Below are 22860 nucleotides of genomic sequence, written 5' to 3' on the forward strand. Positions count from 1 at the left end.
ATCAAGACTGGGGTTGTGGTCATGCCAATGTGGCTTGATCCCACTTGGCCTGCCGCCCTAAGTGGCATCTCTCCTGATGAACCCTGGCAGGAGATAAGGGGCTTAATGGCCTCTAGGACCTCCTTCTGTTACTTCTTCCTCAAAGTACAAATGTCTCTGACAATCACATTCAAAGCAAGCACATCTAAGGCCAGGAAACAACTGCCTAGACATTTAGGAAGTGACATCATAAGTAAGCGAATCCCAGTTTCCACCCAGAATATCCTCACTGAGAGGAAACAAGTAGTGAACTTGATTGTGTCTCTTCCCAGTTTCTATCCTCAGACAGATGGATGGTGGCACTTGCTTTGCTGTCCTCATCTAGTTTTCATGTTGGCTTGCTGTCTGCTCCCCGTCTCTACAGGTCCACATCAGGATGCTTTTCAGTGAACCTAAAGAGACTGGGTTTGTTCAGTTCTACCATGATTGCTTTACTCAAGGACAAGGTTAGCATAGGCATGCTTGCGTTCGCACACGCATGCACAAGCACACATATAACCTGGTCTTTAGTGTTCTCCTACTAGTCATAGTCAGAATGAGTGACAACATAAGGGTCCTTGAGAACTAACTTGGGAAGAGAAGGTTTCCTTTTAAAGCTGAACCCAACAAGGGTAGCCAGTTGGAGTATGGCATATGCTTAGTCCTAATGAATTTGGGTAGCTTTACCTTTTCCCTTCTAGAGCCTCAGAATAATTCTTTTTCACATCATCCTAGTGTTTCCTGATTGGTTGGTTGGTTGGTTGGTTGGTTGGTTGGTTGGTTAGTTGGTTGGTTGGTTGGCTGGTTGGCTGGCTGGCTGGTTGGTTGGTTGGTTAGTTGGTTGGTTGGTTGGTTGGTTGGTTGGTTGGTTGGTTGGCTGGTTGGCTGGTTGGCTGGTTGGTTAGTTGGTTGGTTGGTTGGCTGGTTGGTTGGCTGGTTAGTTGGTTGGTTGGTTGGCTGGTTGGTTGGTTGGCTGGTTGGTTGGTTGGTTAGTTGGTTGATTGGTTGGCTGGTTGGTTAGTTGGTTAGTTGGTTGGTTGGTTGGTTGGCTGGCTGGTTGGTTGGTTGGTTGGTTGGTTGGCTGGTTGGTTAGTTGGTTGGTTGGTTGGCTGGTTGGTTGGTTGGTTGGTTGGCTGGTTGGTTAGTTGGTTGGTTGGTTGGCTGGTTGGTTGGTTGGTTGGTTGGCTGGCTGGTTGGTTGGCTGGTTGGTTGGTTGGTTGGCTGGTTGGTTGGTTGTTTGGTTGGTTGGTTGGTTGGCCAGTTGAAGCTCAAAAACAATTTCACTAGAATTTAAAAGAAAACCCCAGAGTAGGCCAGCTATAAGTCCCAGCAGCTGTCCGGACCCTGAGAATGGGGAAATGCTGCGCTGTTTGAGTCAGGCTGGCATGGAGGTCAGCCATCTGGTGGCTGGCAGCCACATGGTTTGCTCAGAGGAGGGGCTTTAGAGAAAGAGTAAAGGCCAAGGCATAAGAAAGGGTGTTTAGGTTCTGGTCTGCATCTGAAAGAGACAGAAAAAAGGAAGAGGGGAAAGTTGCAACTTTCTGTGTCAGCTGGGCTGACGCAACAGAACCTCAAGGCATCTTCCAGGGACTGCTCTAGGGGACGGGGTCCCAGTAAAGAAACACGTTAGCTCATCAAAGGGCTGATTACTCTGCCTATCTCTTTCTCATGGCTCAAGGTAAGCACACCTTCCTTAAGGGTGGTCCCTTAGCCAGGTATTGTGAACTGCCCAGCCTGCCTGAATGTTAGGCAGGTTCTTAACTGTTGACCAGAAGGAATTTTCTATGTCATTCCATGGGCTGAAATTCACCAGCAGATGTAACCCATTTTCACATGAAAAAAAAATCTAAAGATCCAGTTCAAACGCTGTCTCCCAAAAGGGACCGGACTGGAGTTCTAGTCCCCACCCCCACCTACAGCCTTTGGGCAGGGTGCTCAGTGAGCGGGGAGTCAGAAGTCAGAGCTCCCATCTGGTGTTGCTGCCCAGAGGACCAAATGCCTTTCTGGAAGTGCTGGTTTTGGGGTCCCCGCCCTGAGCTGCCCAAGAGTAGTCTACTCTTGTTCATCTTTGTGACTCCAGTTTTGGTTGTGTTTCAGAGAACACGGCATAGGTAACTACTCTGTGTCTATAACTTTAGTATTAGAAACCTTGAAGTAAGGGACAGAGTCCTGAATCTACTTTATTGTTGTTGTTGTTTTGTTTCTTTTTTTATGTTTTTGTTTGTTTGTTTTTGTTGTTGTTGTTGTTTCTCTTTTTTGTTTTTTCTTTCTTTTGTTATGTTTTGTTTTGTTTTTTGGCTAGCCCTCACTTATGATTGCTCTTCTTTCCCTCAATCCTTGTGGTTTTTGTTTTTGTTTGATGTGGGGAAATTCTGGAAGGCCAGGTTAAAGAGCCTACCTGTGGGCAGGATTTAAATATGGTGTTGCCCTATCTGGGAGCCATTGAGCCCACTCCCAGGACTGAACTTAATTATCTGTAGTCCTTTGTTGCTGTTGGCCCAGGGACAAATCACAGGTCCCTGAGCTCTTGTTGGTGGATGCCTCAGAGCCTCCATGTTCTTCCTCTGCTCTCTGTTTACTCCTCCAGCTGTGATTCTGCCTTGGGATTGGTTCTTTTTTATTGAAGTAAGACAGATTTTTTTTTGTTCTACTTCAAATGAATCACGCACCTCATCAGAAAGCATCTCCAGATGGAAGGAGGGATAGCTCAAAGCTAAGAGTGCTTACTGCATTTGCGGAGGACTCGGTTTCGGTTCCCAGCACCTAGGTAGGTCAGGTGCCTCACAACCACTTGTCACTCCAACTCCAGGGGATCCAACACCCATTTTCCCTTCTTGGCATCTGCATATACTCGGTGCACATAAACTAATGTAGACATGTTCATAGACACATAAATAAAAATAAATAAGTAAAGCTTTTTTATTTAAATGTACTTGGGAGGTAGACATTCTGTAGCAATGGAGCCCTCTGGTGATCTAGTTGGTCAAAAGAAAAGTCCCACTGAAAAATACACTTATAGTTTCTTTCTTCTCTTGAGTGAGGTTTCAGCAACTCTCTTGGGTCTTGTGCTAGGTACAGCTGTGCATATGTCTGCCTTCCTGCAGCATCCAGTTTGGTTTAAGTTAGTCCCAAGGCCAGTCCAGTTTCTGGAACCACACAGTACGAAGAGCTTGCTTTATCTCTCATGCAGTTGTGAACTGTTGAGTCTCTATTGTGCATCATACAACATGGCGGGCACCAGGGAACCAGAGGTGAATAGTCCCGCCCTCAGACTGCTCTTGACCAATGAGGAAGACTGACATTTTGCAAGGGCATAAAGGAGTGAATGCCTGATGGATGTGAAAGACAGGAGTGACTGCTATGCTTACTGCCAAGTCAAGGCAAAGCCTGTGGAGGTGACATTTGAACAATATCTGGCAATATAAGTGTGAGCTGCCAGAACAGATCATTCTCAGCGGGGAGAAGGACTTTGGGGGGGAGGTTAGAGGTCATGGAGAGGCTTGCAGCATTTGGGAGCACAGATGTTTCACTGTAGCAGAAGCATGGGTAGCCGTGGAAAGGCAGAGAAGGGGGCTGAATGTGTGTCTAACTGTGTATCTGTCTGTGTTTATTGTGTGTGTCCATCTATGTATATTTGTGGATGTGCCTGTGTATCTGTATTTGTGTCTCTGTCTGTCTGTCTGTCTGTGTATTTGTATGAGTGTGTGCATTAAATGCTGTTGGCACCACATTCCTGCAGACCGTCAGTCAGAGACTCTCCCTCTAACTCCGAGCTTTTTGATTTCCTCATTTGTACAGTGATTTACATGACTTGAAGCTGGTGGCTGTAGATCGGGCCCTGACATTCTGAGTCTGTAGATATGTGACCCATGAGGGAAAACATGGTTTAGAGCTGTGTGGTTCTCAAATCACCAATATCAGTGTCGCCTAGGAACCTCAAGCACAGGCTCTCCAGTGCCACCACAGAGCTGCAGAATCCCAAGTCAGAGGCTAGAGCCTAGCAGCCTGTTTCACTATGACTTCCAGGCTGTTCTCACTCTAAGGTTTGAGACCCTGGTTTGGAGGATAAGCGTTGTCACCCAGCCTGGCTTTTGAAACAGCAAGGTGAGGAGATCATTGCTGAATGTTGCCCTTCTCTTGCCACGCAAACCTGTATCTGTGACTGGAGGTAACCCAGCCTAGCAACACTACCACAGCAAATGGCCTAGAAACTCACGCAGCCCCTTCTTCCCAGGGGTCTGTGTGGATGGACGTAGGACATTATTTTCAGCACTGAAGAGCCACCCATTGGGCTTCCTTGGCCCCGTCCTTGGCATCTCCTCTTCCTCTCTCTAGGCTGCTCTTTCTCCTCGGGTTCATCTCTCTTTTCCTACAGCATGGCACAGAGAGAACGAGGGTGCCCTGAGTCAGCCGGCCTGGTTTGCAGTCCCGGCATGGTAATGCTGAGTGTGTTGTTAACCTGATCTTCAGTTAACTTTCCTCAGAAGAAAGGCTCACGAGGACTAAATGGCCCACACTGATGCCCAATGGAAATACATCACTTCCGGGAAAAGTGGCACATGCCCATAATCCTGGTACTGGAGAGGTAGAGGCAGGAAAGTCAGGAGTTTAGGGCAAGTCTCACAATAATACTAAGACATAGCCAAGGCCAGCTTGGGCTATATGATACCCTGTCTCAAAATGTGTGTGTGTGTGTGTGTGTGTGTGTGTGTGTGTGTGTGTGTGTGTGTGTGTATGAAGCAAGCAAGCAAGCAAGCGCACGCACACACACACACACAAACACACATACACACACACACACAAACTATTGCTGAGCCATATTGCTAAGCCATCCCTGCCATTGCTCCTGTGACCCTCTCTGGATCCCTGCTCTCCTCTGTGGTCCACTCCAGGTGGGCTTTCAGGATGCAGATGCATCCCAGTCTTTCTGTTCTTGGTTGGAGACTGGACCCAATTAGCAGATGAGCACCAAGGAACATCTCACTTTTGAGGCATGGGCAGGGTGTGTGTTTTAGTTGAAGGAGCATTTGCTTCATCGTCCAGGCCCCTCAGGAGTCCCTTGACCCCCCCCCCCTTACTCTCTGTCCCTGATGCCACCTGCCATGTGGGCTCCTCAGGACCACAGCTTTGCAGTGACTATCAGTCGTGCGCAGGGACTCAGGAGTCAGAGGCCCTCCGGTATCCCAGTCCTGCTGCTGGCCGGCCAGCCAGGTGACCTTGGGGATGCTTTTTGGTTTCTTCGTCTGTAACAGCATAATAATGCATCTCCTTCTTAGGGTTGTTGGGAAGAACAAATGAAGTGATGTGTGGTGTGCCAGACAGGGCAAGCGAACTGAATACACACAGTTCAGTCACGTGCCTCGTGGAAGGGGGTTTGGGCTTAGAAAGAGGCTGCACCCATGTTTATCAAGAAAAAACAACTCAGGCTGGTGGTGTTTTGTTTGTTTTGGTTTTTGTTCTTGTGTCCCACCCTGCCGCCCCCACACACACACCCCGCAAGCCCAAGCCAGGGTTTCTCTAGGAAACAGCCCTGGCTGTCCTGGAACTCTCTTTGTAGACCAGGCTGGCCTCAAACTTACAGGGATCCACCTGCCTCTACCTGGGATTAAAAATCTGTTCCACCACCACCCAGTCAGGCTGGTGTTTTTAATATGCTTCCTGCTCTTTGTAGAAATTCATCGAGGATGAAACTCCTTGGTTGAACTAACACAGCGAGGCACTAAGTGGACAGTGCCTTGGCATTCAGTAACAGTGTGCTCCCCGTAGATGGTCCTCTGGACCTGCCGAGAGGCAGGCAGAAGCAGCCGAGAGCTCAGCTGCATTTATCTCCTGACACCTGGAGGAGGAAATGAAGGCGCAATTAACTGTACAAGGCGGGTGGTTTGTGCAGCTTAAGTTCAGATAAAAAGTTTAATTATCCCTAAGCCCTAATACAAATTAATTAGCCTTCCGTATTAGGGAGGTAAGCTTCCATGCTCTTGCCTCAGCCCAGACCTCACTCTGGATTACTGAGGACACGCTGAGAGTGGGGGCGGAAGCAGAGATCACTGAGTGGGGAGTTCTTACCTGTGCAGGACAGACTGGTGCCCCATGCTAGAGGGTCTGGGTGGAGTCCTAAGTCCTGTGCCTAGAACATCATCTTTGTTTTACATTTTATTTATACTTGTTTATGTTGCGGGGGGGAGGGCAGAGCACACATGTGGAAGTCAGTGAACAGCTCTCAATGGAGTCATTTTTCTGTCCCCAGCCATTTGAACTGAACTCAGGGTGCCAGGTTTGGCAGCAAGCACCTTTACCTGCTGAACCATCTCACCTGACCCAGGAAAGGCTTTCTTGCCCCGGTAGTACCACCAGGGAGGTGTTGGCGGGTGGAGGTGGGGGGTGGGGGGGCCACGGCACTTGGGTACAGAGATGAGCTCTGGGTTTAAGTGATTTTCTAGGGCCTAACTTTTATATTTTTTTCCTTAGCGCCCCTCTTTTGAAATTTCACAGAAAAAGCAGGCCACATGCTTCCACTGGGACCCAGAGAACTATTACCACCTGCCCCCCAACCTGGCACACCTGCCCATGTGGGCATTTGCCCCTGGCCATCATGGTCATAACCATCCCCTTTGGCTGTTAAGTGACCGACATGTTGCGTCTGCATCACCCCTGTACGTGGTCCTATACTTCGTGCCACATGTAGGCTTGGAGCAGGAGACTAACATCCTTAGATTTGTGTCGTAAGCACATACATGTTTGTGTAACCTAAGAAGTCCTGTCTACAGGCCTTTGCAGATGTCCAGACTAAAACTAACGGTGACCTGAGTCCAGTGCTTGATAAACACCTGGGAAGAGGGATCAGGCTCACAAATAGGAACTTATTTACCCCACTGTTCTACAAATGCCAGGAAACCAAGGAGAGAGAGGGCCAGTAATATGCCCAACATCACCAGCTCATGAGAAAGCCAGGCATTGGTCCCTCAGAGGGCAGGCCAGCCCTCAGGACCTACACTTTCATCCACCACACCATACTGCTACACCTCAGGGCATGAGACAGGATAGAGAAGAGGGAGCCAGTTCCAGCTGCATCCTTAGAGCTCTCTTCTAGAACTATCATCTCCCCCCAACTCCTTTCACTCCTCTCTTTCTTTTCCTACCAGGGAGAGCAGGAAGTAAAGGCTAGAGGCGGCAACAGGAAATAGCCCAGGTCTGACCACAGCAGTCTGCCCCTCCCACTCAGCTGACCTTGAACAAGGTCTTGTCCTCTTTAGACTTTGGCTTCTCATCCCTGCCTGCGAGCGTGGGTTTTGCCACGAGCCCCACCGGTGCCGGTGAAGTTCTCACCCAGCACAGCTTGCAGTTCACCCCCTTCCCGCCACAATTGCCCTCCCCAGGCCCACTCACTCCTTCAGGCAAAATGTTCCCGTTACTTATGTAGGAATTCTTCATCCCAGCCTCCTCCTCTGCGTGGGAGTCGGTTAGGCAGTCACCTATGGGTATGTAAGGTGCTTGGCCTGTACCATGGCCTGGAAATGCAGTGCTGTGCATCAGGAGGTGGGGGAGAGCCATTGTCTGGACCACCTTCCTGGGATCTGTTCTCCTGTCCAGCCAGCCTAAGATGGCATGAGGAGGTCAGAAGCTGTTACGTTGATGGCCAGTGCTGAAGTTAAATTTCCCCAGTGATTTCCTTTTTTTTTTTTTTTTTTTTTGTTTAAATATAGATTCTCTTGGTCTATGCAAGTCATTGATTATTTGAATCAAATGCTGATGGTGTCATTTATCTTTGTTAAAATTAATCTGGCTGATTTCACCCACGATTACCACATGTTAAAAATCCCTTTGACTCCTAAAGACTCCGCTTCACAGTAACTCTGCCATTGAGAAATTTGAAAAAGAGCTAAGAACAGTCAGCAGCGGCAGCCCCTCCATCACCATCTTTATTGGATCCAAATGAAAGAAGACTAAGCAAAACCACTAACTGCTGGTGAGCTGGGTCGATGGGGGTGGGGCACGGACCGAGCAACCGAGATGTGGGGGAGTCAGGGGTACAGCTGGTCCTCAACAACAGCTGCGGCCGCAGCTCAAACTCCATCTCCTTCTGCCTTCCAGCACTTCAGCCCTGTTCCTTCCTAACAGCAGGGTGGTCTTTACCCAAGGCAGAAAATGCAGCCGCCAATAGCTCCAGAGACTGGCTTTTTGAAGCTTCGAGTTCTTTGAAAGAGATTGTTCTGGTCCCAAAGGGATATTCTGTACGGTCCAAGATTGATCTAGAATGATCTACAATAGGCATGCTTTTGGTTTTGAATGAGTGAGTTTATTGAGTGTGTAGCGAGCAAAAGGAAAGGGAGTAAATAGCGAGGAGCAGACAGGCCGAAGCAGCAGATAGATGGCAAAACAGCATCGAACAGCACTCGAAGCCTCCAGCAGAGACGCCTGGGGCAGCCAGAGGACTGGAGAAAGCAAACAGTAGGCAAAAGCATCAAACCAAGGGCTTACAAACATCCTGCAGAAATTGACTGGGGAAGCCTTGTTGAGGCAGCCAGCTGGAGTTCCTGACTGAGAGAGTCCTGAGCGGAAAGACCTCCCCAGCTTCTCCATGGATGGGTTTCTGGCTTCCTGTTCCCACTGTATGCATTTTACAATGTGGTATAGACAATAACAACCTTGGTGGGAAATAATTTAACTTCTAGCTGTTTTGATACCCTTAGCTATTTTGGTGTGGTTTTTGTTTTGTTTTGTTTTGTTTTTTTGGTTTGTTTTGTTTTTGCTTTCTCCTTTTTACAGAGTTAGGAGGGAAGCTTGTAGAAGACAAGGGAGGGGCTCCTCACTCCCAGAGAATGCTTTCAACAAGTTTAAATAGCACATGAGGATATGCTAATGTGATGGAGACTACAAGGTGCAATCCAGAAAAGGTAGAAAGATGCCAGCATCGATAGTCATCAGAAAACTTAAACAGCACTGAGAGCCCACTTCACACTCACTACCGAAACCTTCATCACCAAGACAGAGAATAACAAGTGTTCTCTTAGATCAGCATGCGTCAGACCCCATATTCATCGCTGATGGGATTACAAATGCTACGCTATGCAAAGCAGCCTGGCAATACTTGACAGTGTTAGACATTACCATGTGACCTCCCCCCCCCCCAGCTCATGAAAACACAGTCATGTAGACGCTAATACACAATGGTTCACCTTTGATGAGGAAGCACCCTTCATAATAGGCAAAAGGTTGAAACAAGCCCATTGTCTGTCGGCCGATGAATCAGTTCACAGGATGTGGCCTGTCGTCACAAGTGAGTATAACAGAGACAGCAGAAGGAGTGAAGAGGCTTTAATACATGCCAGCACGTGTCTGACTCTCAAACATGGCTGAGTAAAATGAAGTCAGACACAAAAGCCCCGAGTTCTGTGGTTCATGAGTGAAACATCCAAAGTAGGGAAGACACAGCATCAGTGGGAGGTGGATGCGCTCAGGCTTCTAATGAATGTGTGGTTTTGGTGGGCTATAAAGATGTCCCATGTGTGGGATAGAGTTCAATGGTAGGCCAATTGTGTAGCATGCAAAAAGCCCTGGGTTGCTCATTCTCCATTTCTCTCTCTCTCTCTCTCTCTCTCTCTCTCTCTCTCTCTCTCTCTCTCTCTCTCTCTCTCTCTCACACACACACACACACACACACACACACACACACACACTCTTCAGGTGTAGTTCAGTGGTAGTGCACTTTCCTTAGAATGTGTAGCCCTGGATTTGATTCCCGGTAGAAACAAACAATTACCACGGAGCGATAGAAAGTGCAACTGGACTATGATAAAAAGCTGATGAAATAGACAACTTACGGAGCTGAATTTGGTAGTGTGTTAGCTGTCTCTCCATATAGCAGTCAGAAATAAATCTGGGGTAGAAACTCATTGACACAGCTTAGGGAAGGCCCAGGCTCGTTTTGAAGTTGCTCAGGCCAGAGGCAATGGGAACAGAGGGGCCAGTGTGTGCTGTGCAGCTTTTCTAGACAGTGCTCACGTCATACTGGTGACTGAGGGGCACGTAGTGGACTATGAATAGAAAACCAAGTCCACCACTCTATAGACAATTTATAGTTACCCAGCACCCAAGCACACAACTAAACGTTTTTGTTTTTCACAGTTCTGGCAATATGAAACACTCATTCTATAGGTGGTGCAGGCTCCGGGTTAAATAAATCGCCCCGGGCCGTTTAGCTAGTTAGTGAATCGTGTCAGCCTAGGGTGTAAACTCAGGTCTGATTCCAGCTTTCCTCTCAATTATTAGGCCATGCTGCCTCCCTCTGGCTTTATGCAAGTTGCTGGAAAATTCTGGAACGCACCACTGGAGACCGAACTTTAGATCGCTTCTTTATTTCATTAATGTTTCTTCTTTCACTAAAGGAGACCCTCCTGACAGTGCTGTGCGTTTCCTCTGCTGCCATCGGGGCACTGCTGGTTATGCTGAAGATGTGCCAGAAGCCCAGAGAGTCGCTCACTACCCACTCCTAACCATTTCCCCATCCATGCCACATCCTCTAGCTTGTCAGGGATATTAAGAACTGGGACAAAAAGGCATCCTGCAAAGTCATGACGTGATGGGCGTCTAGCCATCTCCTCATTCTCCAGCCAGTTAACCTCACTCAGAAAACAAGAATTAAGGTTAAGTTGGCAAGATGTGTGCATAACAAACCAAACACGGCTTATTTTTCCATGAGTTCACAAGCTGTCCGCTTAATAATCTGCTTTTGAGTCCTGCCAGCAATCTGATGGGCAGAAGTGATGGGTGCCAAGCTCTCTGGTTTGTGGCTTCTCGGTTTAAAAATACCAACAAAGCAATCTTAAACCTCTAGCCTCTTGGTGTTTCTCGGCTGTGATGTGATCAGAGATCTCAAGGCGGGGGTTCTGCAGCCCCACCTGTGTCCCTCCCATGTCCAGGGTAGGGGCCATGTGCACCTCTGATGGGAATCCACTGAGTCCAGTAGGCACGTGCCCACTCTCCTGGCCCCCCAGAATCCAAGCTCCAATCCCTTCTTGATGGGCACAGGTCCCAGTCTTCTCCAGATGAAATGCATTCCTCTCAGCAGAGAAGGCACACGTCCCTGGGGAGCGCTGTCATTCTGTTTTCTTGTCATCTGCTCCCTCAGACCATCTGCCCAGCAGTGGGCATAGCTGCCCTCCCCATTATTTCTTCAAATGTCTAATATGACTACCGTGCTTTGCTCAGCATTCTAACCAACCTCAGTCACTCTCCAGGGCAGCCTTCCTAACTCTGGTCTTCTGCCCTCCTGCCATCTTTAGTTTCATCCATGGTCGTGGACCCACAGATGCCTTTCAGTCCACCGTGCCATCTGAAAATCTCAACTAGCATGATCTAGTGCCTGAAAGTTGCTTGGCTCCATCCCTGGGATTGTGTGGATTTGAAACAATTGACTGTTTTTAGAGCTGCCCACCAACAGAAATCATGGTTTCCAGCATGCCTGCAGAAAAGCAAGCGTGTTTAATGTTCACAGGCCACATATAACGCAGTGAGATTCTGACACTAGCTAGTCTTGTTATTTTCACTTTATAAAGGAACCTGAGGGTCAAAGTAACAAGCAACCCTCCAAGATCACTTATTGATGGTCTAGGAGGGTCTTAAGCCCAGATCATCTTAGTTAAAAAATAATCCAAGCTTTCATCCCTCCCCTCACTTTCTGAGTGTCAAGGCTGAAGAGGCAAATGTGGTCACAAACGGTTCTGGTAGCGTGTGTCTGGATCAGCTTAAGCCAGAAGAACCCAGAGCCCTGAACAGTGAGGAGGAAGGAGAGGAAAACAGTTCCCGGAGCGACTTCATAAGGTTTTGAGGGGCTTCCAATGAAGCCATTCACTTGTGCATTCATCCAACATTTATCAACCCTCCCCTGATCACATTCCTCAAGTTTTCAGGTAAGGGGCTCAGGCTTCCAACATGGCTAACCTGTCTCCTTCTACACCCTCCGTGGAAACCCAGGGGGTCCCCTCAGAATCATTACCTTTACGTTTCATCATTTTAGTAGCAAACATTCCTGGAAACACTAAAGCTGCTTCTGTCTCTTCTGCTAGAGACAGAGGGCTTACAGCTTTGGCCAAGGAAATTATCACAGGTCTTTTCCTTCATATGGCCTTTAAATTCTCTCAATAAGGAGAAAGCCAAACATAACTGATATGGAGACATCTTATTGATTGCAGGAAGGCGGCTCAGGCCAGCCCTGCCTGGGGCTGAGCAAGGGCCAGGCCACACTGGTCCCAGAGGCAACAGCCAGCATGTGAAGTACTTAAGAGAGTTCCAAACTGAGAAGAGTCCGGCGTTATTCCAAAAGTGGCTAAAGGGGTTGAGCATCGGAGACCATGTGGTTCTCTGAGGCAGTATGTTTGGCAGAAAGGAGATCAAGTCAAGAGCAACAGGCTTCATCCCAGATGAGTAACAGCCAAGCCGTGCAAAGTCCCAAGCCTTGGTTCCTGGGACAAAGAATTTGAAGTTTAGAGGACTCACAGGGTCATGGGAGAAAAACCCCTAAGAGCTTTGTAAATTGTAAATCTTCATACGAGCAGACACTGCGTTTATTTTTTGTTATCTTCATTATCCTGTAAGAGAGCCCACCGCTCTTCTGCCTCCAACTCCTCACGTGCTTGGACTCAGATCCGAACCCCTTGCCACCACTTCCTGGATGCTGAAGGCTGTGTCCTGCCTAGCACCGCAGCCTCTTATATACAGCCTCCTCTTTCCTGTGTGCAGCCCTGCTGGCCCCTTGACAATTTCTGGAAGGAACTATTTATATCACCTGAAGTCTCTGTACTTTCTGACCCCTCTGTCCAGTAGACCCAGGCCCAGTGTTTTATGTGGGTAGAAGTTTCACCTCACGTCTCACCTCAGTGACGTCTTTCCTAGCCACAGCATTTACCTCTGTTCTCTTCATAGAAACAGCCACATGCCACAGAGTTGTTATGATTTTTAATAAACATTTTAGTTTAATAAACATCATTGAGAATTTCATAAAATGCATTTTGATCTCATTTATCCACAAATATTCTCCTTAACTCTTCCCCGATCTACCCTGTTAGTTAGAGTTTCTATTGAATGTGATAAAATACTATGATCAAAAGAAACTTGGGGAGAAATGGGTTTAATTGCAGCTCACAACTCTTAGATCATACGCCATCACAGAAAGAAGGCAGGACAGAAACTTGAGACAGGAACCTGAAGGCAGGAACTGAAGGAGAAGCCCTGGAGCAACAGTGCTTACTGGCTTGCTCCTACTGCCTTGCTCAGTCGGCTTTGCTATACAACTCAGGACTCCCTGCCCACTGTTGGCACTACCCAGAGTAGGCTGGGCCCTCCCACATCAACCACCAAAACACCAGACAGACTTGCCTATATGCGTTTTCTCAATTGAGAGTCCTTGTTCCAAAATGACTTTAGTTATGTCAAGTTGACACAAAACTAACTTGCACACATCCCCTTCTTCTTCTTCTTCTTCTTCTTCTTCTTCTTCTTCTTCTTCTTCTCCTCCTCCTCCTCCTCCTCCTCCTCCTCCTCCTCTTTCTCCTCTTCCTCCTCCAGGTTCTTATTAATTTAATAATACATCAACTCCAGTTTGTGATGTTCATATATCTCTGGGTGTGGGGACACTCACTAGAGTGTGGTCAACCAATCAGGAGCCATATCTTTAAAGAAAACTCACTGTTCCTTCCTCTCCCAAAGTCTTCAAATGTCTGTATCTCCTCGGTTATGTGTGGGGTCTCCTGAACCCCTTCTTTCTCCATCCTAAAATGTTCATTTGTTTGTTCCCGGGGAGGCAAACACAGCTAGTGTGAGTTCATGAACGATGCCCTTCTGTCACGGCCAGAAGACACTCTTGATTCAATCTTATCATCTTTTTGTTTCCTCATCCATGATTGGTCTCTGAGCCTAAGGAAGGAAATATGATACAGGCACCTCGTTTGTGGCCAAGCACTCCACAGTTACTTATTCTCTGAACTCTGAAGAACAGTTGTGCATTTCTGCATTAACCAGCATCTACTCACAAAGACATTTATCTGTCATTTCATCAGCTCCAATGTGTGATACCTATCTCTGATGTTTCATCAACTCCATTTGTGATGTCCATACACTTCTTGGCTCAGGAGCCACCCTTGGATTGTGGTCAACCTACCAAGAGCCATATCACCACAGAAAACTGACCAGCCATTCCTCCCTACTAAACACCATGAAATGTTCGTAGCTTCTCATTTAGGGATGGGGACTCCTGTAGATCAGGCCTTAAACCCAAACAAAAGTTCTTGGTTACGCTGATGACATTCATTCTGATCTGTCACGTATGGGCATATCTTGCCGTTGTTGCTGTTCACAGGGTTCACAGCTGGGTAAGACTACCCCCAGACATCTGCATAACACTTTCTAGTACCGTGAAAGCTAGCAAACAGGAAGGCAGGTTCCTGGTCAGTACCAACGCGGTTCCTCCATGTCCTATGAGCTGTTTGTGTGGTGTCTTCAGCAATAGAGCCTTACCATGTTCTGATTGTCAACCAAGAGCAATGACAATATGTTGTTTTAGGGACACCTTTGACTGACAACTCAAGTGTGTGTGTGTGTGTGTGTGTGTGTGTGTGTGTGTGTGTGGTTATAAAATAGTAAGTTGCCGTATAGCTTTTTCAACCATCCTTGGCGTTAGTCATCCCTCCCTCGCCCCTTCTTGTCCTACCTTCGTATCCCTCTCCCCACTTAACCCTCTGTCCCTGTTTTCCCCTATCACCTATGTTCCACTAATCCTTCTTCCCTTAAGATCTTTCTTTCCCTCCACACCAATGTTTCTGGGTTCTACAGATACTTCAAAGTAAACACAAATCTAAGACTTGATGCTTTTTTAAAAATTTCTATTTGCGTGAGAACATGTAACATTTGTCTTTCTGGGTCTGGATACCTTCTCACCACAGAGTTTTCCAATGTGATCACTTACGCACACGTGGCCTTCCTTATAGAAAGCTGGCTCTACGGGCGTAAGGGCGTTGCCTCTTTTGCTCACTCTGAGATTGTAGCCCTGGCTCCTGCGTGCGGTGGCTACTGTGAAATACTGATGACTAAATGAATGAGCGTGTGAGTAAATGATTAAATGGCTGGCTAAGAAGCCGCCCTTGTTTCCCACGTGGGGCTTATTTACATCCTCTCTCTTCCCCCACTCCCCTCCCTCTCTCTTACAGGTATGGAGACATGGTGCCTAAGACAATCGCAGGGAAGATATTTGGCTCCATCTGCTCCCTGAGTGGTGTCCTGGTCATCGCTCTGCCGGTCCCTGTGATAGTATCCAACTTTAGCAGGATCTACCACCAGAACCAGAGAGCAGATAAAAGGAGGGCACAAAAGGTAAGCCTTGGAAGCAGGGTTGGGGGAGGGAGGCGGAGGAGGGGGAGGAGGAAGAGGAAGAGGAAGAGAAGGAGGAGGAGGAGGAAGAGGAGGAGGAGGAGGAGGAGGAGGAGGAGGAAAGGGGGTGGCCTCAGGCAGCCTTGCGAGGCCTAGGTTCTTTGGAAGATTACTACACAGACCCCCTCTGGCTTGGAAAGCTAAGGCAACTTCATGCCCCCTCTTACCCACCAGTGTCCTCAGTGTCCAGCCCCAGTCCGCAGCTACAGAATGCAACAAACCCCCACTTACTGACACAAAACCTGATTGTCCTCTTTTCAAGTACTGCATTGACCTGACCCATAGCCCCACTTTGACACCCCTAGCCATGGCCAGCTAGCAGCTCCTGGCCCCTCCTCTTTCCACCCGAGAGCTTACCAGGAAACAAAATGTCATCTTAATATCCTGTTGAGGGCCTATGCAAAACCAAGTGACAAGAATAAACATGAAGAAAAGGATGAGCCCCATGAAGGAGAATGCTCTGTGGCCACTGAGTTCTAGGTCAAGGGGGGACATCAGATGTTAGTAAGCACCAGGGTGCCATGTAAAGTCCCAGAACATTGTTGGTGGCTGCAAGAGTCAGCATCAGGCCTGGGGAAAGTTCTGAGCTCTGCCAGTCCTGTACTTAGGATGACAGGTAAGTGAAATACCATTGTCTGGCCATACTGAGCAAGATGTCAACTGGCCAGTGTGCTCAGAAGCCTCTTTTGCACTTGGTCTTCAGGTTTCTCTCTGGGACAGTACAGCCACACCACCAATCCTGAGCCATCTTCCACAGATGGGTCCTGGCAATACTTTTACCGGGCTCCTATATTATTTGTGCTGACATTGCCTGTGACAAATGTCTGTCCTATATAATTTAAAGAAAAAGAATTATCTAGCTCACAGTTTCAGAAAGATTAGTCTGTCTGTTTGCTGCCCCCCCCGAACATCATGGCAGCAGAGCCAGCACACTATGGAGACTGTTCTTCAGTTCGTGGTGGGCAGGAGGCCGAGAGGAGGGAAACTCCAGTGCTCAGCTGTCTTTCTTTTCTGCGGCTTTTTTGTTTTCATCTGAGCCCACAGCCCACGTGATGGCACCATTCACATTCAAGTGGGTCTTCCTCAATGAATTCTCTGTAGACATCATAGACACTCGTGGGCTGTGCCCTGCCCACCCCGCCCCCTCCACCCTCAGTCTCCTGGGCGATTCTAAACTCAATCAAGTCGGAATGACTAGAAGAGAAGGGATATCCGAAGGGAAGTTCCCACATCCCTTTTGATCTGGGATGAAAAAAAAACCGGTACCTTACTGTCTCCAGCTCTGGAGGCCATGATCAGAGTCCCTGGGGACAAGGGACAGGAGGGCACCTTGCTGGAAGATTAGCTTAGAGACAAGGGTTTCACTCTGTGTGTGTTATTCTTTCTTCCTTCCCTTCACTTCTACAAACATTTAGGTAAGCACCTTCCATGTGACAGGCCTTACAGATAGATTACTTGCTCCCACTCGCAGGAATCATCCCTCGGTAGCAGGGCCCAATACTGGACACAAGAATCTACAGCCTCGGTACAGGCTTATATATGCTGGCTATAACAAAAGCCACACGTTTAAACTACGTCTAAAACAATGGTTGCATAAACAATTTACACAGAACAGCAAATAGCAAAATATACAATGGATAACATAATCATATACTAAGCCTGCTTGGTCCCCACATCCCAAACATGACCTCTTGTGTGCCCTTGTGTCACCTCCTCCTTACCTTCCTGTTTCCCTATCCCCTTGCCTGGTCTGTAATTTTGCCAGCCGGAAGGTCTTTCTTCTGACATCCTCTGTCCCCTACAGCACCTACCTTCTCGCTCTTCACCCAAGGTCAAGGTCTCCCCATTCCCAGACACTCCAGAAATGGAAGCCTTATCTCTCCCTGCTCAAGTGAGCTGGGAAATGTGAACAGCGACTAAATTCATCGCGTAGTTCTAAATAAAGGACCAGAGAAAAAACCGGGCACCCCTATCTAAACCCCAGGGCCAGGGAATCCTGGGGCACACTCTGCCCTCATACCCTGGCAAGCACAAACTCGGAACTTTGCAGAGCTGGCAGAGTTCTCAGAAGTGCCAGGGCGAATGCTGAGAGCCCCTCTGGAAGTAGCCGTCCTCTGTAGTTGCCTTTCCCTCCCTGCCCACCCCGTTCCTACGTCTCAAAGTAGCTCTTCTGCCAACAATGGTGACTGTTTCTCACAGACCGTATAAAGCTTACTGTGTCTGATTAAAATCCAGAAGAGTCAACTCTGGTTTTGTTTTGGTTTTTTTTTTTCCTCCCTCTCAACCACTCAAGACGAGCCCTCCCCAACCCCTTTCTCTCTCCTTGAAATTAGTAGATGTTTACAGTGTTTTCACCTAGCCTGGATACTGTTTCTCCTCAAGGTTACACAGCTCTTGTCTTTTTCACCTTGGGCTTCTTGGGAGAGGAGGAAAAAAAAAACAGTGCTGTCTGCTTCCAACACTCAGTCTGTCATGGTGAGCCAAGGCAAGGTGGGCCCTGGGGACATAGTGAAAGTGGAGAGATGGGGCAGGGAAGAGGTCATGGGGCGCTAATGATAGTCCTTAGCCCTGACCACGCTTCTGGGAGCTGTGTGGGTATAAAAGGAAACTCCAGCCAAGGTGCCTTGTGGGGGAAGGCTCCAAAAGAAATCAGTGCCATGGCATCTACCCATGGAGGCTGTCTTCTCTGGTCCAAGAGAACTAGGGATGAGCCAAGGCTGTTTAACAAAGGCACATGGGATAGGACCTTGAGAAGCTACCACCTGTCCGAGCTCCACCCACAGTCGTTAGTTTCAGGGAGATTGTTTTACTTTCGCTTACATTTTTATGTGTGTTGTGCTGGGAATTAAACCCAGGGCCGTTGTGCCCGGTAGGCAGATGCTCTATCTACATGCTTAACTCCACCCCCAGAACCATACTCTTTGTTTTTAAAGAAATATTTCATTGGCATAATTATATATTCACATGTAGTTGCAAAAATAGACCCTTTATGTACTTTGGTGGGTTTTGGCTACCTAATGGTAACATTTTCTAGAACTATATAGTACACAAAGGGTATGACACCACCCCTCTCACCATCTTCTCTAGGTTGCCCTAGAGTTTTTTAAAAATTTTGTCTTTTTTTTGTGTTGTTGTTGTTGTTGTTGTTGTTGTGTGTTACAGTTTCCTGACCCATGTAGATTCCTGCAGGCCCAGTAGCATCAAGATTGCAAGACTAGCCAGGTCCACATACGACCCCCGGGGGCTTTTATAAGCACACTCCTGCTGTGCCCCCATCCTCCCTTTACTCCTTGGAACTATTTGTCCGATCTCCACTTATAAAATGTTTTCGTTTCAAAAGAGTTACATGTGTGCCTTTAGGAGTTGGCCTCCTTCCTCCCGAGACCAGTTCAAATTCTATCACGAGTCCCTTCCTCCAGGCCCAGTGGGCAGGCCTGTAATTCCAGGTACTCAGAAGGCTGAAACCGGAGAAGCGTATGTTCAAGGCCAACCTGGGCTACATCATTCAAAGACAGCCTGGGTAACTCAATATTTCTTTTACTTAAATTCATACACACACACACACACGCGCGCGCGCACACACACACACACAGAGAGAGAGAGAGAGAGAGAGAGAGAGAGAGAGAGAGAGAGAGAGAGAAAGAGAGTCCTTTTCTCACTCAGTAGTGTTCCATTGAATGTTTGCCTGTTAAAGAACATCTAGAATAGGAGTGGTTTCTACAAGTAAGCACGGTGAGCATGCATGTGCTCATGTTTTATCAACGTAAGTCTTCGCGTCCCTGTGATAAATGCTGACACCTACAACTGCCCGTGCTTCCACTTCTCCTCTGTCCTCCTCCTGCCCCTTTCAGGACAAGAGATACCAAGACCCATGTCCAGGCAGCTAGGAAGCCTCAGTTGTGCCAGGTTCTGTGGGGGGCACCAGATGGTCTTGATCAATAATAGTGCCTGGCTGTGTCCAGGGCTAACGGTGTTGTACCAGATCTCTCCTCCAACCCCAAAGTTCTGTTTGTAGCTGTTGAAGATTTGGATTCCTAGACTTTGATCTTCAAGGTTAGAAATGTACCTGAAAAGAGGTGAAGTCAGGGAGGAAGGAGAAAGATTTGGCTTCATGGTTGAAAGACATGAGCGGAGACCTTTCTAGACCATTCCCTCACAGTGGCTGAATAGCTCCCCCTTATGCACTCCAGTTTTTAAACCAATTCATTAGTAATCATTTTGCCTTTGAAATCGCCTAGGTGGCCTCTTCGTTCTCTTATTTTTCATAGGGTCCATACGGTCATGGAGGAGACTGAGCCTCTTATTATAGCTTTACAAGCATAGACTTCCAGCCAACTGTGCTTGGCCTTCCTTCTTTGGCTACCACCAGCTTTGTTTCAACTCCTGCTCAGTGCAGAGCACACACTGGATGCTGGCAATAAAATAACCTACATAAGCCCCAGGCTGTCACGCTAGGGAACACAAAACCAAGCAGAGAGCGCCACCAACTTTTACACGCTGGACACCGTTCCGCAAACATGCCTCAAACCTCTGTCTCCAGCTTGGGAATGATGAAATGGCACCGTGTGTTTGATGTGACAATCTTCTCCCTTAATAGAAACCAGAGTGAGATAAGATTAAAAAGAAGTGCAACAGAGGAGGACAGGAGAACCCTTCATCTCTGGAAAGTAATAAAGATAGAGCCTACATATGAGAAAGGTCTGGCTCTAAATGGCAATCAGATTATATAAGACGATAATGAGCTTGACACAATTGGATTTCCATATGTAGCTTGCAACACCTAGCCTTCCCACAAAGTGACAGCAGCCGACGCCTTGAACTATGAGGGACTTGCTTGCCTCTAAACATCCGGCCATGAGAGGGCTGCAGCAAGGTTCCTGGGCACACTCATCCTAGACATGGAATAAATGGATGGATGGATGGATGGATGGATGAGTGAGTGAATGGATGAATTCATGCATTTTCTTAGAGATGATGAGTGACAGGACTGACTTCCTGGACTTTCTTTCCCAGAATGCCCTTTTCATTCTCTCCATCTAGAGAGTAGCCATCCTTGGTCTTACAGGAAGACCTCCCAAACTCAGGTTCTAGCCCCTTCCCCATACTCAAAGGCCAAGGAAAGAGTTGAGTTGTCTCTACAAGGAGATACTGGCCAGTCAGGGAGTTCTCAGGAGACTGGGAACATAACGCACCCTTTATGATGCTCTTGACAGCCCATGGCTCCTCTTAGCAGATGAACCAGCCCACGCAGGATGGTTGGGAGAGGATAACAAGAAATGAAACTTGCCACAATGTCCCACACCCCTTCTGCCAGAGCTCAGGTTTAAGTTACCCATCGCCACACCCAGGGGCAGGAAGAGGATCCTCCAGATTAGGACTATGAATCATATGAGCTCTTCTGTTTCTCCCAGCAGCAGCTTGGAACTGGTTTTAGATCTACAGAGCCCAGGCTGGGTACTCTACGCCAAAAGGACTTTCCTCCAGTCCTAGACTAGACGTCACACTCCTCTCTTTTTGCTGCACTGCTGTCACACCGGTGATCATTAGAAAAAGAAAGCAGCCAGCATGTAGCATGTTGTGAGCCTCTCCTATCCCCTCAGCAAGCAAGTGAGATGAGCTCAGCCCAGGAGGCTATGCAGCCCTGCTCTGGGGAGATGGGGCATCTGCTGGAAGCTTTCCCAGGGAAGGTTTCAGTTGTGGTAGGTGAAGCCAAAGTGATTTATTGCAATGTGTCCCTTTCTGCCGTATACACACCAGGCCACCTCTAGGTACATTATACCCTTCCCACTTTTGTGCACAACGAGCGTGTATATTGAGACATCCGTTAGTATATCTACTCCCAAAGTCAGTTGTGCACCTATAAATTCATTTCTTAACATTAAAAAAAATGGAGAGCCTTTTGGTAACAAAGCAAACATCCTGCCTACAGGGAGCTTACATTCTAGCACAGGAGACCAAACAGTAGTAAGACTAAGTAAGTGTGCATGCTACCTTAGTAGTTAAGTGCTAGGAGAAAAACAGACAAGGGAATTAAGAGGTGTTGGTGGTACCTTTGCTCTCTTTGCTTTTTTTTTTTTTTTTTTTTTTTTTTTTGGTAATTATTATTTGGGAACCCATAGCACGTGAGGAACCAACCACGTTGGAACTTAGGAAAGAATTAAGGAGGCTAATGCACACTGCCCTCTATGGACCCCATAGTCTCCTTAGAGATAGGAAATAATTGAATGCCACATGCCATTGTGCAATACTGAACAGAAAAGGTCATGAAAGCTTCAGGAGAGAGAACTTGAAAATGTGTCCCTTCAACCAAGAGTCCACCCAGGCAGAAGATGTATGAAGATTCCTAGAGTCCCGACCATGGCTAAATTGCAGAAGTGGGTACCCAGGCCTCAGATCCATCCTAGGGCCTATATGCAGAGATGTACACAGCTGGGATACAGGGGCTCGTTTTCCGGTATCAAACAATGCCGGGGAAAACAGCCTCAGTGGGGCAGCTGCTGTCACTGCCAGGCTCGCTCTTCTTGTATCTCATTGTCTCTCTTCTTGTCTACCAATCACAGAAGGCCCGCCTTGCCAGGATACGTGTGGCCAAAACAGGAAGCTCCAATGCCTACCTGCACAGCAAGCGCAATGGGCTCCTCAACGAAGCTCTAGAGCTGACGGTAGGTGCCCAGAAAACCCGGCAGGGGAGATAAAATAGAAATAGTCTTGTTTTCTCATCCACAGGGACCGTCGCTCCCCAGAAAGCTTCAATTTAGACTCAGACGGAGACATGTTCCCAAATGTTCCCATCAACACATCTCTCCCATAAAATTATCACCACTGTCCATAAACCAGCCGTTGACAAGGGCTCCCAGCCCAAGGCCAGTATGTTTTATGGTGGCCCTAATATGGCTTATCAAGCTTTTCCCCATGCCCTTCTACCTTCTGTGAAGAAATGAAGAGGCTGGAGAGAGAAGGCTTTCTACTTACTCCTTTTTTTCTCTCTCTCTCTCACTAGGGCACCCCAGAAGAGGAGCACATGGCCAAGGCCACCTCACTCATCGAGAGCCAGCACCACCACCTGCTACACTGCCTAGAAAAGACCACTGTGAGTTCCAGCCTACTGCCCGCTCCCGCCTCATCCCTGACCTCCCAAGGCTGTACTCACATCACATCGGCATCCTAGGCCAGACAGTTAGTCTGTCGCTTTCCAATCCAAAAAACGTAGTGACGAGGTCTGTCAGCCCCAAGTATGAAGACCCCCAAGGGGTGGTGAAAGGGCATCAGAGTGAGAGATCATCTGTGTCCTGTGCTAGAGAGAAGAAGCCACTCCTATAGCCTTTCCATGCCCCCTCTCCAACACCAGCATGCAGCTTGATTACTGAAGACTAAAAGGAGTATTGTTTTTCATTCCTCGGTTCTAATGGTCATCAATCACCC

General features: G+C 47.8%; 1 protein-coding gene across 4 annotated transcripts in view; it reads left to right on the forward strand.

Annotated features, from left to right (window-relative positions):
* Window positions 1–22860, forward strand: part of KCND3 (potassium voltage-gated channel subfamily D member 3) — a 217098-nt gene that overhangs the window by 186033 nt on the left and 8205 nt on the right. For all 4 annotated transcript variants that reach the window (XM_084757954.1, XM_084757957.1, XM_084757956.1 and 1 more), the window contains exons 3-5: window positions 15219–15381; window positions 21999–22100; window positions 22439–22528. In XM_084757954.1, coding sequence (XP_084614080.1) covers window positions 15219–15381; window positions 21999–22100; window positions 22439–22528 — 355 coding nt within the window. The remainder of the gene's footprint in view (window positions 1–15218; window positions 15382–21998; window positions 22101–22438; window positions 22529–22860) is intronic.

The sequence above is a fragment of the Acomys minous genome (genome assembly GCF_964271855.1).
Source record: "Acomys minous genome assembly, chromosome: 14".
Lineage (NCBI taxonomy): Eukaryota > Metazoa > Chordata > Mammalia > Rodentia > Muridae > Acomys > Acomys minous.